Below are 15,888 nucleotides of genomic sequence, written 5' to 3'. Positions count from 1 at the left end.
TCTTTATAAATCAGCCTAAAGTTATTTCCCTTATATCCCTAAGGTCTAAGAACACATATTTCTTTATAAATCAACCTAAAGTTATTTCCCTTATATCCCTAAGGTCTAAGAACACATATTTCTTTATAAATCAACCTAAAGTTATGTCCCTTATATCCCTAAGGTCTAAGAACACATATTTCTTTATAAATCAACCTAAAGTTATTTCCCTTATATCCCTAAGGTCTAAGAGCACATATTTCTTTATAAATCAACCTAAAGTTATTTCCCTTATACCCCTAAGGTCTAAGAACACATATTTCTTTATAAATCAGCCTAAAGTTATTTCCCTTATATCCCTAAGGTCTAAGAACACATATTTCTTTATAAATCAACCTAAAGTTATTTCCCTTATATCCCTAAGGTCTAAGAGCACATATTTCTTTATAAATCAATCTAAAGTTATTTCCCTTATATCCCTAAGGTCTTAGAGCACATATTTCTTTATAAATCAACCTAAAGTTATTTCCCTTATATCCCTAAGGTCTAAGAGCACATATTTCTTTATAAATCAGCCTAAAGTTATTTCCCTTATACCCCTAAGGTCTAAGAACACATATTTCTTTATAAATCAGCCTAAAGTTATTTCCCTTATATCCCTAAGGTCTAAGAACACATATTTCTTTATAAATCAACCTAAAGTTATTTCCCTTATATACCTAAGGTCTAAGAGCACATATTTCTTTATAAATCAACCTAAAGTTATGTCCCTTATATCCCTAAGGTCTAAGAGCACATATTTCTTTATAAATCAGCCTAAAGTTATGTCCCTTATATCCCTAAGGTCTAAGAACACATATTTCTTTATAAATCAACCTAAAGTTATGTCCCTTATATACCTAAGGTCTAAGAGCACATATTTCTTTATAAATCAACCTAAAGTTATTTCCCTTATATCCCTAAGGTCTAAGAACACATATTTCTTTATAAATCAGCCTAAAGTTATTTCCCTTATATCCCTAAGGTCTAAGAGCACATATTTCTTTATAAATCAGCCAAATCTATTATTCTGACTGCTAGACTTTTTGGAACAAGTTTATTCATCACTACTATGTACAGCATGATCAAATAAGAAAATCTATTATTTACCCTACACACAGACAGCAAAGGGATATAACTCACTGACTTCATATAGAAACCTATCTATAGTAGAAATTTAACTCTCCCTATTAGAGAAATGCCTCATTGTAAAGAAGGAAGTGTTATTTTAAGATATGTGCATAAACTATACAAGATATTATTGTCTTCTAATGAGTTTATCTGTGTTGTCAAAAAAAAATAAAAAAAATTCATGCTATCACAATAGAAAAATTTGAAATGAACAAAGACATATTGGATCTCATTATAAAATTCTAACAATATAGAAGTGCCCAAAAAAAAAGTAAACCTTGCAATAGTATATAATTATTTTTTTACAAAATTATGAAAAAGGAATTAATCTGCAATGAGAGAAAATAAGATACTTTACATGAATCAAAATGCTTAATATTACAGTATGTTATTGTTAAGCAAACTGAGTTTTCAGCACCCTGACAGGAACTGGATATATTTGTAATTGGATTGTTTTTCTATAGTACATACTTGGGTAGCCATAACTAGATAAGCTCAGTCAGAATTAAACCACTGTCTTTGAACAAGGGTTCATTTTCCAGTGTTGACTAGATGAAATTTCCAATAGAGAATCATACTATCCATTTACATAGGGGGAAACATGATTTTTCTCATTAATTTTCTGACAGATCCTTTACAGAAACTGATCAAACAGTGACCTTTACATATTAATTGTAAATTAATAAAAAATCTTTTTTTATCCATATATTTGGTGCATAATGATTCCAAATTGTTAATATCAAAGTGCTTGTGAAACACATTGAGGAAATATTTAAATTGAGTTATCTCCCTTTGTCCATGACTACAATCTATTTTTGATCCTATTTTTAGAACAGAGAGATGTATATATAAATACATCTTGAACAACTTTAATATAAAATTTAGAAAAGTTAAATTCTTGGGAGTATAACAGTTACATATATACTCATCATATTCTTACTTGGGAATTCAAATATATATTATTATAAATTTCTTGACAGGGACAAGTTGGATCTAATGAATATTCACCTTTCTGCACTTTGTTGATGGTGCTCTCAAAGACAGATGATGTCTGGAAAGTGACAAAAGGATCTCATGCAATCTATACCCAATAAAAAACTTGATACCTTAAAATATGCAATAATTCAATTTAAAACCAATTACAATTACAAAATCATAAGTACAAATTAATTTGGCCTATAGATCAGAAAGTAAATTAGAAAAGTAAGGGAACTATTCACCATGCCTTCAGGTCCTACCCAAGATTTAAGTCTGTCTGGAGCAAACTTTTAAGAGTACAGAAAATATTGCTTGTGAAATCCTAAATCACACAAACTCATAACATTGTACTCCTATTTTTTTGTTCCCCAAATTAAAAGCGTTTTCAATTATCTATAACATGTCTGCTTCATCTACTTGGGCTTTCAGAAGCTCAATAATTGTATAAAGAATCAATGATTAATTCATTACAAAGTAAATAGATATATAGATACCTACTAGGCAAGTCATTCTAAGAGAAGCAGAAAAAATTTAATCAGCAAATATTAGTCAGCTGAAAATAGTTTAATTAGATTTTCATGAGAAAATAGTGACAAAAATCAATACTTCACAAGTTAACTGAATTTACCATGCTTCTGCTATACATTGATAGATATAAGAAGCTATCCTCAGGACTCATAGCCACTGGAAATAGTCTTATTTATTTTAACAAGTACTTTTCTGCACAAGAAACTTAAATAGGAGTGCTGAACATACTATACATAAATATATTACTTCAGAAACTAATGCATGCATTTACTACTGCGAATCTTGGAATAATGGAAAAAATGCAAAATCTAATTAATATGCTGTAGCAAAAATTTTATGAAGGAATATCACTATTGAATCATAAATGCAAGTTTTTATCATTGCAAATCTGATACTGTTGCATTTTTTTTGCAATAATAAAAACATCGCAATAATTTCTGGATTTGCAGATTTTAAAAAAATCTTAACACAACAAATTTTTCTCCCATAAATTTTCCAAAATGTTATTTCCTGCTAAAAAGTGTTTTCTGATACTAAAGTGCAACTGCCTTAATGTCAAAACTCAGTGCAAGCTAATTTACTAACAATCTACCTAATATCAATTCACAATGTCCTTAAGTTTAACAACACTACTAAGCTTGTTCAGTAGTTCTTTTCACAAAATATATTACAAACTTAAACTTATTTTTCTTGTACAAATCTTTAGTTTGAACAGCTTCCTCAACAACCCTAAGTATGATGACTGTCACATTTTAAATCAGAATGTCGACCAATCATTTGAAGTTGAAAATTGTTTTCGTTTTTCTCACCTGAACTGATTCAAAATAATCATTATTCCAGACAATTTTGTCTTTTTGGTTATTAGTCTAGTAATTTCATAGAAGAATATAAAAATGTGATTTCCCAAATGGAACAAAAGAAATCTATAATGCATTATGGCTATCATTGGTTCCAAATGAGAATCTTGCTAGCCACGCACACTATCACCCTACCTCTATATATCTGGTCTTTAAAGGGTTAAATAAGAATCAAGAATTGCCTTTTATTTAAATGAAATATTAAAATCGTACAAAGGACTTTCAATATTATTCTTGACATCTTAAAGGATCCGATTGGTCTAGGAATTTTAGAAAGGATGTGAAAGTGATTTCCCATAGCGTTAAATGGGGTCAAATGTCACCAAATATACCACTAAATCAGTTCAAAATGATTAATCTTTGATAAAGTTATCTCAATCATCAATACCAAGAAAAAGACTTTCATTTATAGTTTCATAGCACTTAGTGAGAAATTCAAACATTTATGAATAAAATCCAGAACGTTTGTAAAAAAAACGCATAAATTTCTTTATTTCATTCATATTTTTTTTATTTTTTCTGTAAATGCTAATTAAACAAAACGATTAATCTTTGTTAAAGATATCTTTTTGCATTTCTCTTTAAAACCAAAACATTTTGCACAAGTTCTTTTATACATGTAACTATCTTTTATAGTTTCAAAGAAGAAGAAGTGATAAAAAGTAAAGGTTAAAGTTCAAATATGAAAACATATGAGTAATATATACTCGAGAATATATATAGGCAAATTTAAAATATAACACATACAGTTAACCCATATAAAAAAAGACCATGCAAACTTAATTGTTATCATCATGTCCCAAATAAAGTAACAACTCTCTGGAAAATCCAATTCTACGGCTTTTAGTCATCTGTCATTTCTAACTAACAATATGAATGGGAATCTAACATTAATTTGTTTACAGGCCTGGGATTCTATGTATTCAATATCACAGCAACTGATTAAGAAACGACAGGAGACTAAAAAACATTTTATCAACGCTGTCTTGCTGGTTTTGATCTCGATCGGTTCCTCTATTATAGTTTCGTTATGGTTACATTTCTTTCAATTTGCATCGTGCTTCTAACAATAATGACATTTCTAAAAATATAATATGATATTCCCAATGTGATTGACATACAGTTATCAATGATAACAGATGAATTATCTCCCCTTACAAAGCTTCGGAAGGTGATCTGTTTTAGAATGTAAGAGCCATCACTCATTAACGTCTCCAAATTAAACCATAGAAGCAGTTTTCATCAAAGACATATTATATCCCGTAGAGAAGAAATGAAATGGTAACAAGAGGAAACAGCATCATATTCTCTGCGACAAACAACTTCAATTATCTGGTTCAACAGTTTTGTTTGTGCATTTTGAAAAAAATCAATAATTAATTGTTAACTTATTTTTCCGTGGAAATTGCCAATTAAGCTGTAAAAAAGATTATCTAAAGCAGACAAACACCTGAGATTGTTTAGTTTGATGGAACAGAGGAGTTAATACATGTAGCAACTTTTCCAACCTGATAAATGAATAAAATAATTTTATGAAAGACAATGACCTGAACATTTGGATGATGTAATTTTAAAATGAAATGTTACTGAATAATGACATTTTTAGACTCCACAAAGAGTATAATATGAAAGAAGAAGAATGTTGTATTCTGTAATGCCAAATTAAGCAGTTTATTTGGCAGTATGATCTTATTGTGTATTGTCAGCAGTATCTTTTGTTCTTCAATTGATCCTTATAAGTCAAATGAAATCTAAATTTAATCTACTACTACTAATTACATGACTATGTACTAGAAATTTAAGTTCACCATCAGATATGATGGCTGATAACAATTTATTATTTGAAAGTGTTATAAATAGGTCCATTGTTGATCAGCAAAACCAAATAAAACCCACATCTTGTATATCACCAAAGATTGTTCCATGGACTGTTAAGTAAGAAACCAGGTTAATATCTTACAGGAACATCCATAATTACAAGACAGTCTATTTCATGTTCTTTTATAGTCAAGATACCAATGTTGTTATTACGGGGACAAAAAAATTCGCAAACTTTGAGTTAACTTTCTTAAATTTTTCAGGTAAAGTTAAGGTTGATAAGATATAGTTTCAGTTTATTTTTTTTTATTTTTCTAAGGAACAATCAAGTCATCTTGTGATGATAAGATCCACATAGTATAATTGTTCATGTTCATATGGAAACTTGCAGTAAGGAATAACTTCAAAGGTCATTCACATATACTAACCTGTCAGATAAACTGGAGCGGTTGATATGGGTACATTCAGTAGGGGAGCTAACTCCAACAGTACCACCACCAAAGTAAGTTTTCTTCAGAACATCTGCAGACTTATTTTTCACAAGTAAAGCTCCTGAATAATCAAAACATATTTTTGATATCAAATAAAATCAAAACAAAATAAAATAAATAAACAGCATTCAAACATACATTTCCAAGGGGAATAACTGCTATAAAAATAGTTTGGACACATGAATTTCATAAAAATCTGAGTGAATCTTGCCACATTATGTATTAGCCAGCTGTCCAAAGTCAGATGATTGTAATTCAGTGACCATCATTGGTTGCTGTCTACAAATTTAGTTTTTGTATTATTATAAATAAGGCCATTGTTTTTCTCATTTGATTGTTTTATACTTTATCATGTTTTGGCCTTTTATAGATAACTATACAGTATGGGTTGGGCTAATTTTTCAAAGCCTATATTGACCAAAAGTTGCTTAAAGAAATTTCATTTGGTCTTAAGTGGATCGGCCTCATAGCGATCATACACATGCCTTTTTTTTTTTTAAAGTAATAGTGATTAATTACAATGTAATTTCCATAAATATTAACATTTCAAAATTCTTGACTGCCATGGAAATAATTGATCTCCAACAAATTTGAACTCTTCCAAAAATCTTAAATTATCATTTGATATAAAATTTCCTAAAAATCCTTTAGAAATGTAACTTGAGAGCACTTCTTATGCAATTTTCCGTATAATTAACATATCCAAGGGGCACAACTCCTCTCATTACAGTTGATTGGACTAATTTCCTAACTAATCAGACATTACTGAATAAAACTTTGATATGAATGTTAGAAAAGGCAGGCAAGACATGTTGGGCCTTTGCAAGTCATGAAATAGGTTTGGATAGGCACTCAGATGGGTGCACCCATGGATGTTGTGGTTGGGGCAAAACGATGCAGAGATGGATAGGCTAATTATAAGAATGAGTGAGGATATAAAATTTGTGACCAAACACAGTGGTATCAATTGCACTTTAGTTGTCAGAAGAAACCAAGTCCAAATGGTAATGATGTCTTGGAAGGCTATTTTAAATGTAAGGCGTCAAAGAAAAGAAATATAATAGTCTTTTAAGATGTCATAATTATTTGGAACAGAAGAAACCATGCATAAGTCTCTTAGGCTATTTAATAACACTATCACATTTTGTGACAGTACCTATTATAGTCCAAATCAGACTAATATAACCCAATAAAATATATAAATGTAGTCTCTTTGAATGTCATCTGAACCAATTAGTTTAAACTGTTTTAACTGGTTTTATAGTGTATCTGTTATTCATACTTACCATGGATTCATTATTTTTTGTGAGAAACCTTATTTTTATGGATTTCATTTGAAAGTTCAGCCCTAATTAAAAGTGTTAAGTGAATGTTGAGCGCTCACAAACATGTTTAACCCTGCAACCTTCTTTATACTCAGGTCCCAAGGCAAGTTTTTATTAAAGTATTTGTTTTTCTTGGTTCATAAATGTCTTATTTGTTTTTCGAATTTTTGTTATTTTGGAAATTAGGCTGTTATATTTGTTAATTGAATTGTTTCATATTTTTCATGTTGGGACTATGCAGTATGAGTTTTTCTTATTGTTGAAGGCTGTATGGTTGCCGAAATTGTAATAAATCCACTTCATTTGAACTTTGATGGATAGAAACTGTTATCTCAGTGGCAATCATACCACATCTCCTTTTTTTAATATACAATTTCCATATATCCATAAGCTTTTTTATGCAAAATTTTTCAAAGCTGTGAAATCCTGGAAAAGTACAATTTGTTGTCACACCATGAATATAGACATCAATAACATTATCTATTCATTAATATATTTAGTAGTTTAATGTGACGTCCATCATAGTCCACTAGTAAACATGTTTGTTTAGGGGAAAGCTGAAGCACGCCTTCCGGTGCAGGATTTTCTCGCTGTAGTGAAGACCAATTGGTGGCCTTCGGCTATTTCCTGCTATACGGTCAGGTTGTTGTTTCTTTGACACATTCCCCATTTCCATTATCTATTCATATATAGATATCCCTTTACCTGTTCATCTAACACATCAGCATCAGAAACTTTGTATCAGTAGAAAGTAATTACATAAATCACATCTTCCATGTAAGATAGGATATCACTGATACATGATCACTGAAGGAAATCAATGGTAGAACTAACCAATATCATATATTGCACTTTTACAGAGCTTATAAGTACATATAATGTAGTATTGGAAGATACATTCAATATATTTTTTTTCTCTTTGATTTACCAGTCTGCATCAACTATTTATAAGAGTTTTGTATATCTTATACAACACAATGTAGCTGTACCCTAATGTAAACTACGATAAGTATACAGAGATAAACAGAACATAATACAGAGGAAAAATGTGTATCATATGTTGTATCAATCTAAGGACCAAAGGCATGTGCACTGATATTGATTAAACTTTTATCCCTTATCTCCTAAAGGATACCGAAGTCAAATCCCCCACAAAAAAATAAAAAAAATATCATTTTGCTGTTAAACTGGAACACAAAGTTTATCTAATGAATGTAAAATAGACAGAATACAAAAAAAAAAAAACAAATAAAAGTTTGTATTTCAAATACTCCTCAAATAACACACTTAAAAGTAAAAATAATTAATTCTCCTAGCTCATAGCAGAGACATATAAAACAATTGTATTATATGTCTCTGCTCATAGCAAAATAAAATTATACAAATGTTTCTGGTAATTAAATAATCAATTTAATTTATCAATATGTAGATAAAAAAATACAGGAACCTCTGAAATGATAATAACAAGTTTATAAGATGGGAGCTCATAGCAAACTAACATTATTATCTATTAACCTTTTTACAGTGGGAGATAACTCCTTAACTATAATTGTGGCATCAGTGGAAATCATACTTTTCCTTCATTCATCATAATTTTATTGTAGTTTAACCCTTTCCTCCATAGTGACACCTTTTGACGCCACCCCCTTTACTCCATAATGACGCCTTTTGACGCCTGTTTAGTACCTCTGTTGAAACACTTTAACTACAAAGTGTCTGCAGTAGACTTAATAAAATTTGTATCCAATATGAAAAGGAATATCATAGGAATATCTGACTTAAATTTTTTTGACGAAATATTTGTTTTCTGCAATGCATTAATACTTTAAAGCACATTTACAGGATTTTATTGATTTTATTTTATGCGAATCAAGTATGCAAAAAAAAAAATTCAATGGAGGAAAGGGTTAAGTGAATGAATGAAAATATTATTCAGAACTTAGTATGTTAGAAGTGAAAATAAAAACAAATAAATAAAACACACCTTTGAGTGACCTTATGTCTCTTTATCTGTTGTACCTAATACATGTACCTTTAAAAAGCACTTTGTATGAACCAAGGCAAACTCATATTTTAGTTTGCTTTGCTTTATATAAATGAAAAAAAAATATTAATAGAATAAAAAGGCTGTTAGATGTTAGCAGCAGATTCTTTCAATCAAACACTTTTTGTTTGTATATTACAGCAAATAATATTACATAATATCATCTACCTTAACGACCAGTCAATCATACCTAAACATACCTAGGAGTGTTCTGACATTTTATACCTTGTGCCAATTAATACATCCCAGCAACAAATTAACAACATCCATAACATGATGGAAAGAACAAATAAGACAAACTCAAATATTAAAAGTCTTACTAAGCAGTAAAAATCAAACATGATTTGATCTTTAAAATTTAGAATTTTAATGTTAAAAGGAAAGCACCAAGGGCAGATTCAATTTGCCTCTCCATTCATAGAAGAATTTACATTTGGCAAGGAATCAGTTAAGAAAAGCAATCACAAAGGATGGATAAGAAAGGGGAAAAGAGTCATTTCAATCACAGTTAAGGCATCCTTATAATAATGAACTCTGGACAGTTGTCTCATTGGCAATCATACCATATCTTCTATTTTTTTTTTTAAAGAATGCATATATTTTTAACTTCAACCATCAGCAGTAACATTACTAGTTTGAATACCTAAGTATGAGGGTACTTCTTGGCCAGGCTAAAACTCAAAACAATATTCTGTTTTATAATGAGTTATGTCCCTTGTTTTCATTCTGTAAGCAAACTTACCTATTCCTGTAGGAAATCCAAATATTTTGTAGAATGAAAGTGAGACAAAATCTGGTTTGTTCAGACTTAGGTCAAGGTGACTTGTACTGACATAAGATGCTGCATCCAGTACAATAAACCATCTCCCTGGAAACAACATCTGAAATGGCAATTGACCTTGATGTATTTTGTTGATCCATTTCATTGGATATTTACGGCCACAATAATTAGACTGGGCTGGATACACAAACAGTGAGTTTCCATCTTTACTTTTCCCTTTTTTAACATAATGTATTTTAAAGTTGTCATCTCTAGTTTCTTCAACACATAAAATGTCCCCTGCATTTACAATTTCTCTCATCCCCTGCACAGAAGTGTGGTTATCTAATAAATAGGCGAAACATCCTGATTTGATCTTGAACTCATTATTTCCTGGGTCATCAACTTCTTCATCAACTTTCTCTTTGTCACATTTTTCTATTTTGCTTATTTCATTTTTGTTTCCATGACAATTGTTTTCTGTGTAAAAGTCAAAGGACTCTGCTACAAGCTTGAGTGCACCAGTGCACCCAGATGTAAATATAACTGTATACTCATCACTTGTTGTATTGAACAACTGCAAAACCCTAAATATAAATAAAATAAATGCTTAAGGTCCAATTTACTGTTTACTTTTCAGTATCTTTAAATGTTTTTATAGACTGTATAGGTGGCTTCAAAAGGCCACAACATGAAAAATGGGAAACAATTCAATTCAGTAAACTAGCAGCTTAATTTACAACAAAACAATTTCAAAAAAATATATGACAGACATGAACCAACAACAACCACTGAACTACAGGCTTCTGACTTGGGACAGGCATATAAACAATGTGGTGGGTAAAACATTTTTGTGAGCACTCATCTCTCTCCCTTACATAAGACAGTACAAGACTATTTTTATTAAGGCTCACACTAAACAGAGTATGTACTTAAAACAACCGAGGGGTTCAAGTCTGCTTAGAATGTCCACAAAGTACTAGCTAACAAATCATAGTTTTACTGTCTAAAAGTGAAATAAGTATAATGTTTGTATAACAAATAATCTACCTGTATCTAATTTGATCAATGGCATCAGTTGTTAACCGACTACTTTGGCTACGACTGTGTGGATTACCATACAGGTTGCTAAGCAATTCTTTATGATGAGCCTCAATCTGAGATTTACTGTACAACGTTGTTCCAGCATGGTCAACATAAACAGAATCTGAAATAGCAAGGAACTTTGATAATGTGGATTTATATACATGTATTTTCATGAATTGAAAGAAATGCATTCGCATGGATATTTATTGGTTTAGCCAACTCTCCATACAGGCCTTATAGAAAAAGAGTGCACATACTGAAATGTCTCGCCTTCTTTACTAATCATTGATATTATGTTGATAGTCCTAAGTATAAAGCTTTATTACAACTGCCACATAAACTTAACATAAACCAAGATAGCTAAACAAAGACCAATGAACCATGAAAATGAGAACAAGGTCAAATGAACCATGCCAGGCAGACATGTTCAGCTAACAATGCTTCCATATAACAAAGATAGTTGACCTATTACTTATAGTTTAAGAAAAACAGACCAAAAAACAAAATCTTAACACTGTGCAATAAACCGTGAAATTGAGGTCATGGTCAAATAAAACCTGCAGGACTTAAGTATAGATCATAAAATATTTCCATACACCAAATATAGTTGACCTTTGACATATAATATCAAGATAAAAAGACCAAAACTCAAAAACTTAACTTTGACCACTGAACCATGAAAATGAGGTCAAGGTCAGATGACATCTGCCCACTAGACATGTACACCTTACAATCATTCCATACAACAAATATAGTAGACTTATTGCATAAAGTATGAGAGAAACAGACTAAAACACAACCAGGTGCTCCACAGGTCGCAGCTTTATACGACCGCAGAGGTCGAACCCTGAACAGTTGGGGCAAGTATGGACAAAACATTCAAGCGTGATACAGCTCTGAATTTGGATTGTGATCAAATTTTTGACATTACATGTTTTTTTTTACACAAAACAAATGTCAAGATTACAAATTAATTAAAGATTTCTTCTTCAAACTTATTTAAATCTAAAATTAAATAGTTGACACAGCATAGGTTTCTGACACAGAATGAATGTGGTCTAATGAACTTAAACATTTTTTTTTGCCTTTGAGCAATTCACTATGCTGTTGAATATTAATCCTCTAAAAAAAATGTTTGAAGAAATTTTCTTTTTATTTATGAAATCTGAATCTGAAATCTGGCAAATGTCCAACATACATTATCTAAAAACATTTTAGATAAGATAAGGAAAAAAAGCTTCATCAGCAACATTTTATATTGGCAAATTTCCAATGAAGTTATTTACATAAAGTTATTGGCAAATAAAAATAGAAAATGACATCATAGTCATGTCTGGCAAATTTCCAACATATATTATCAACCTCTATTCTATACAAAGAAAGATAACTCCAATTGAAAATTAATTGCTATTGCACAATATTGTGCAATTAGATATTTCTTGCTATTGTGCAATACTGTGCAATTGAAAATTTCTTGCTATTGCACAATACTTGATATGGAATCCTGATTTGGACCAACTTGAAAACTGGGCCCATAATCAAAAATCAAAGTACATGTTTAGATAAAGCATATCAAATAAGCCCAAGAATTTAATTTTTGTTAAAATCAAACTTAGTTTAATTTTGGACCCTTTGGACCTTAATGTAGACCAATTTGAAAACTGGACCAAAAATTAAGAATCTACATACACAGTTAGATTTGGCATATCAAAGAACCCATTTATTCAATTTTTGATGAAATCAAACAAAGTTTAATTTTGGAACCCCATTTGGACCAACTTGAAAACTAGGCCAATAATTAAAAATCTAAGTACATTTTTAAATTCAGCATATCAAAGAACCCCAAAGATTCAATTTTTGTTAAAATCAAACTAAGTTTAATTTTGGACCCTTTGGACATTAATGTAGACCAATTTGAAAACGGGACCAAAAATTAAGAATATACATACATAGTTAGATTCGGCATATCAAAGAACCCCAATTATTCATTTTTTGATGAAATCACACAAAGTTCAATTTTGGACCCTTTGGGCCCTTATTCCTAAACTATTGGGACCAAAACTCCCAAAATCAAACCCAACCTTTCTTTTATGGTCATAAACCTTGTGTTTAAATTTCATAGATTTCTATTTACTTATACTAAAGTTATGGTGCAAAAACCAAAAATAATGCTTATTAGGGACCCTTTTTGGCCCCTTATTCATAAACTGTTGTGACCTCAACTCCAAAAATCAATCCCAACCTTCCTTTTGTGGTCATAAACCTTGTGTTTAAATTTCATTGATTTCTATTTACTTATACTAAAGTTATTGTGCGAAAACCAAGAATAATGCTTATTTGGGCCCCTTTTTGGCCCCTAATTCATAAACTGTTGTGACCTCAACTCCAAAAATCAATCCCAACCTTCCGTTTGTGGTCATAAACCTTGTGTTTAAATTTCATTGATTTCTATTTACTTATACTAAAGTTATTGTGCGAAAACCAAGAATAATGCTTATTTGGGCCCTTTTTTCCTAAACTGTTGGAACCAAAACTCCCAAAATCAATCCCAACCGTACTTTTGTGGTCATAAACCTTGTGTCAAAATTTCATAGATTTCTATTCACTTAAACTAAAGTTATAGTGCGAAAACCAAGAAAATGCTTATTTGGGCCCTTTTTGGCCCCTAATTCCTAAAATATTGGGACAAAAACTCCCATAATCAATCCCAACCTTCCTTTTGTGGTCATAAACCTTGTGTTAAAATTTCATTGATTTCTATTCACTTTTACTAAAGTTAGAGTGCGAAAACTAAAAGTATTCGGACGACGACGACGCAGACGACAACGACGCCAACGTGATAGCAATATACGACCAAAAAATTAAAAATTTTTGCGGTCGTATAAAAACTTAATTATAACCACTGAACCATGAAAATGAGGTCAAGGTCAGATGACACCTGCCAGTTGGACGTGTACACCTTACAGTCCTTCCATACACCAAATATACAAGCCCTATTGCTTATAGTATCTGAGATATGGACTTGACCACCAAAACTTAACCTTGTTCACTGATCCATGAAATGAGGTTGAGGTCAAGTGAAAACTGTCTGACGGGCATGAGGACCTTGCAAGGTACGCACATACCAAATATAGTTATCCTATTACTTATAACAAGAGAGAATTCAACATTACAAAAATTCTGAACTTTTTTTTCAAGTGGTCACTGAACCATGAAAATGAGGTCAAGGACATTGGACATGTGACTGACAGAAACTTCGTAACATGAGGCATCTATATACAAAGTATGAAGCATCGAGGTCTCCCACCTTCTAAAATATAAAGCTTTAAAAAGGTAAGCTAACACCGCCACCAGATCACTATTGTCGAGCTTTCTGCAACAAAAGTTGCAGGCTCGACAAAAATTTATGCTTTGTTGGACTTTCAAATTCATGGTTCACCTATACTCATAATGGCCATAAAAATCAAAAATATCTGTATCCCAGGAACAATAAAGAATTCACAGGATTTAAAATGAATGAACATATAGAAAATATATATGGTGCTTCACACATAAGTACTGGCTTAAATTTTAATAAAAGTTGTCCTTTTACTCACAATAAGTGAGAAATCCCATGATTTAAGTTTGAATGTAGTAGCTGAACCTTGAAAATGAGGTCAATGACAATAGACATATGCCAGATGGAGAAAGCATAACTGATGCATCTGTAGTATTTAGGCAGATTTTCTATATTCCGAATTATAAAGCTTTGTACCAATATTTAGGCTGTTACTTATTTTTGTTACTTCCTTCAGCAACTAGCAGCCCCATGTCTCACATTTTGTGCCATTCGTTGAAGAAAATATAACAACCCACTAAAATCTATTGCAATATATATTCACTCACAACAATTTTTCATCTATGAATTTTAAAAATTTTAAATAAGCTTTGTCATTTGATTGCTGATCATTCATTATGTCATGCATGTCATCTGGAAGAGTTACATATTGCAGATTTATTAAAATACTCCTGATGGGTATATAAGTCAAAATCATATCCCTTGCTAGACCTTCTCTTTGACAATTATATATTACACAATCATAACTCCATTTTTGCTTTATCAATTAAAATAGAAAGAAGGCAGGCTTTATTAATAGATCGTTGATTTGAAAAGAAAGGATATATGGGGTATCCAGTTATGACACAAAATCAATACATGCACAGTGAAAATTACACAAATACAAAGGAACAGTGCTTTTATTGCTGTTCTTCATCTAAAAGTCAATGAGGCCTTCAACAGGGAGAAAAACTCTCTCACCTCACTGCATGTTTTAGATGGTACCAAGCACTAGTTTGAGAGGAATGAAGATAATCCACAACTTAGAATTGAAGAACAAAGCTACCGTAGATACTCGCCTAAAAGTCGATCCGACTATAAGTCGGATGCCCTTTTCAGCTCCAAATTCTGAGGATTTAGTCTTGACCCTCGTATAAGTCGGACAAAATTTTGACATTTTTTTGGCAGCTGACAGTTACTGAACGCCGGTAAAACCAATGCAAAAATATTCATTTTCTGCATGAATGTTTGTTTGGTTTGAATTTAGTTGAATGGTTGATGTTGATCATGATAATTTATATAGCTGTTAATAATAAAGATGTATTTATTCCTGTTGTTTTGTTCACTGTTTGATTACAGATTAGCCATGTGTTGTTTACGTAATGCATCAATGATTTTGTAGGGTATGACTAACAACCTATTGTTTGAGAAAAGCGAACACAAACCAATATGAACCTGAAAAATTCAAAGTCAATCAATATTTTTCACACCACACATAACTCAGTGTTAAAAGAACATGTACACTTCATAATTCTT

General features: G+C 31.1%; 1 protein-coding gene across 1 annotated transcript in view; it reads right to left on the bottom strand.

Moving 5' to 3' along the window:
* LOC143063213 (molybdenum cofactor sulfurase-like) overlaps positions 1–15,888 on the bottom strand; it is a 35,836-nt gene that overhangs the window by 16,033 nt on the left and 3,915 nt on the right. Inside the window, exons 2-4 of the mRNA XM_076235212.1 lie at positions 11,001–11,157; positions 9,933–10,537; positions 5,759–5,882 (exon numbers count right to left, since the gene is read on the bottom strand). Coding sequence (XP_076091327.1) covers positions 5,759–5,882; positions 9,933–10,537; positions 11,001–11,157 — 886 coding nt within the window. The remainder of the gene's footprint in view (positions 1–5,758; positions 5,883–9,932; positions 10,538–11,000; positions 11,158–15,888) is intronic.

This window comes from Mytilus galloprovincialis, chromosome 2 (assembly GCF_965363235.1).
Source record: "Mytilus galloprovincialis chromosome 2, xbMytGall1.hap1.1, whole genome shotgun sequence".
In the NCBI taxonomy this organism is placed as follows: domain Eukaryota; kingdom Metazoa; phylum Mollusca; class Bivalvia; order Mytilida; family Mytilidae; genus Mytilus; species Mytilus galloprovincialis.
This window is presented reverse-complemented; position numbering and strand designations above follow the sequence as displayed.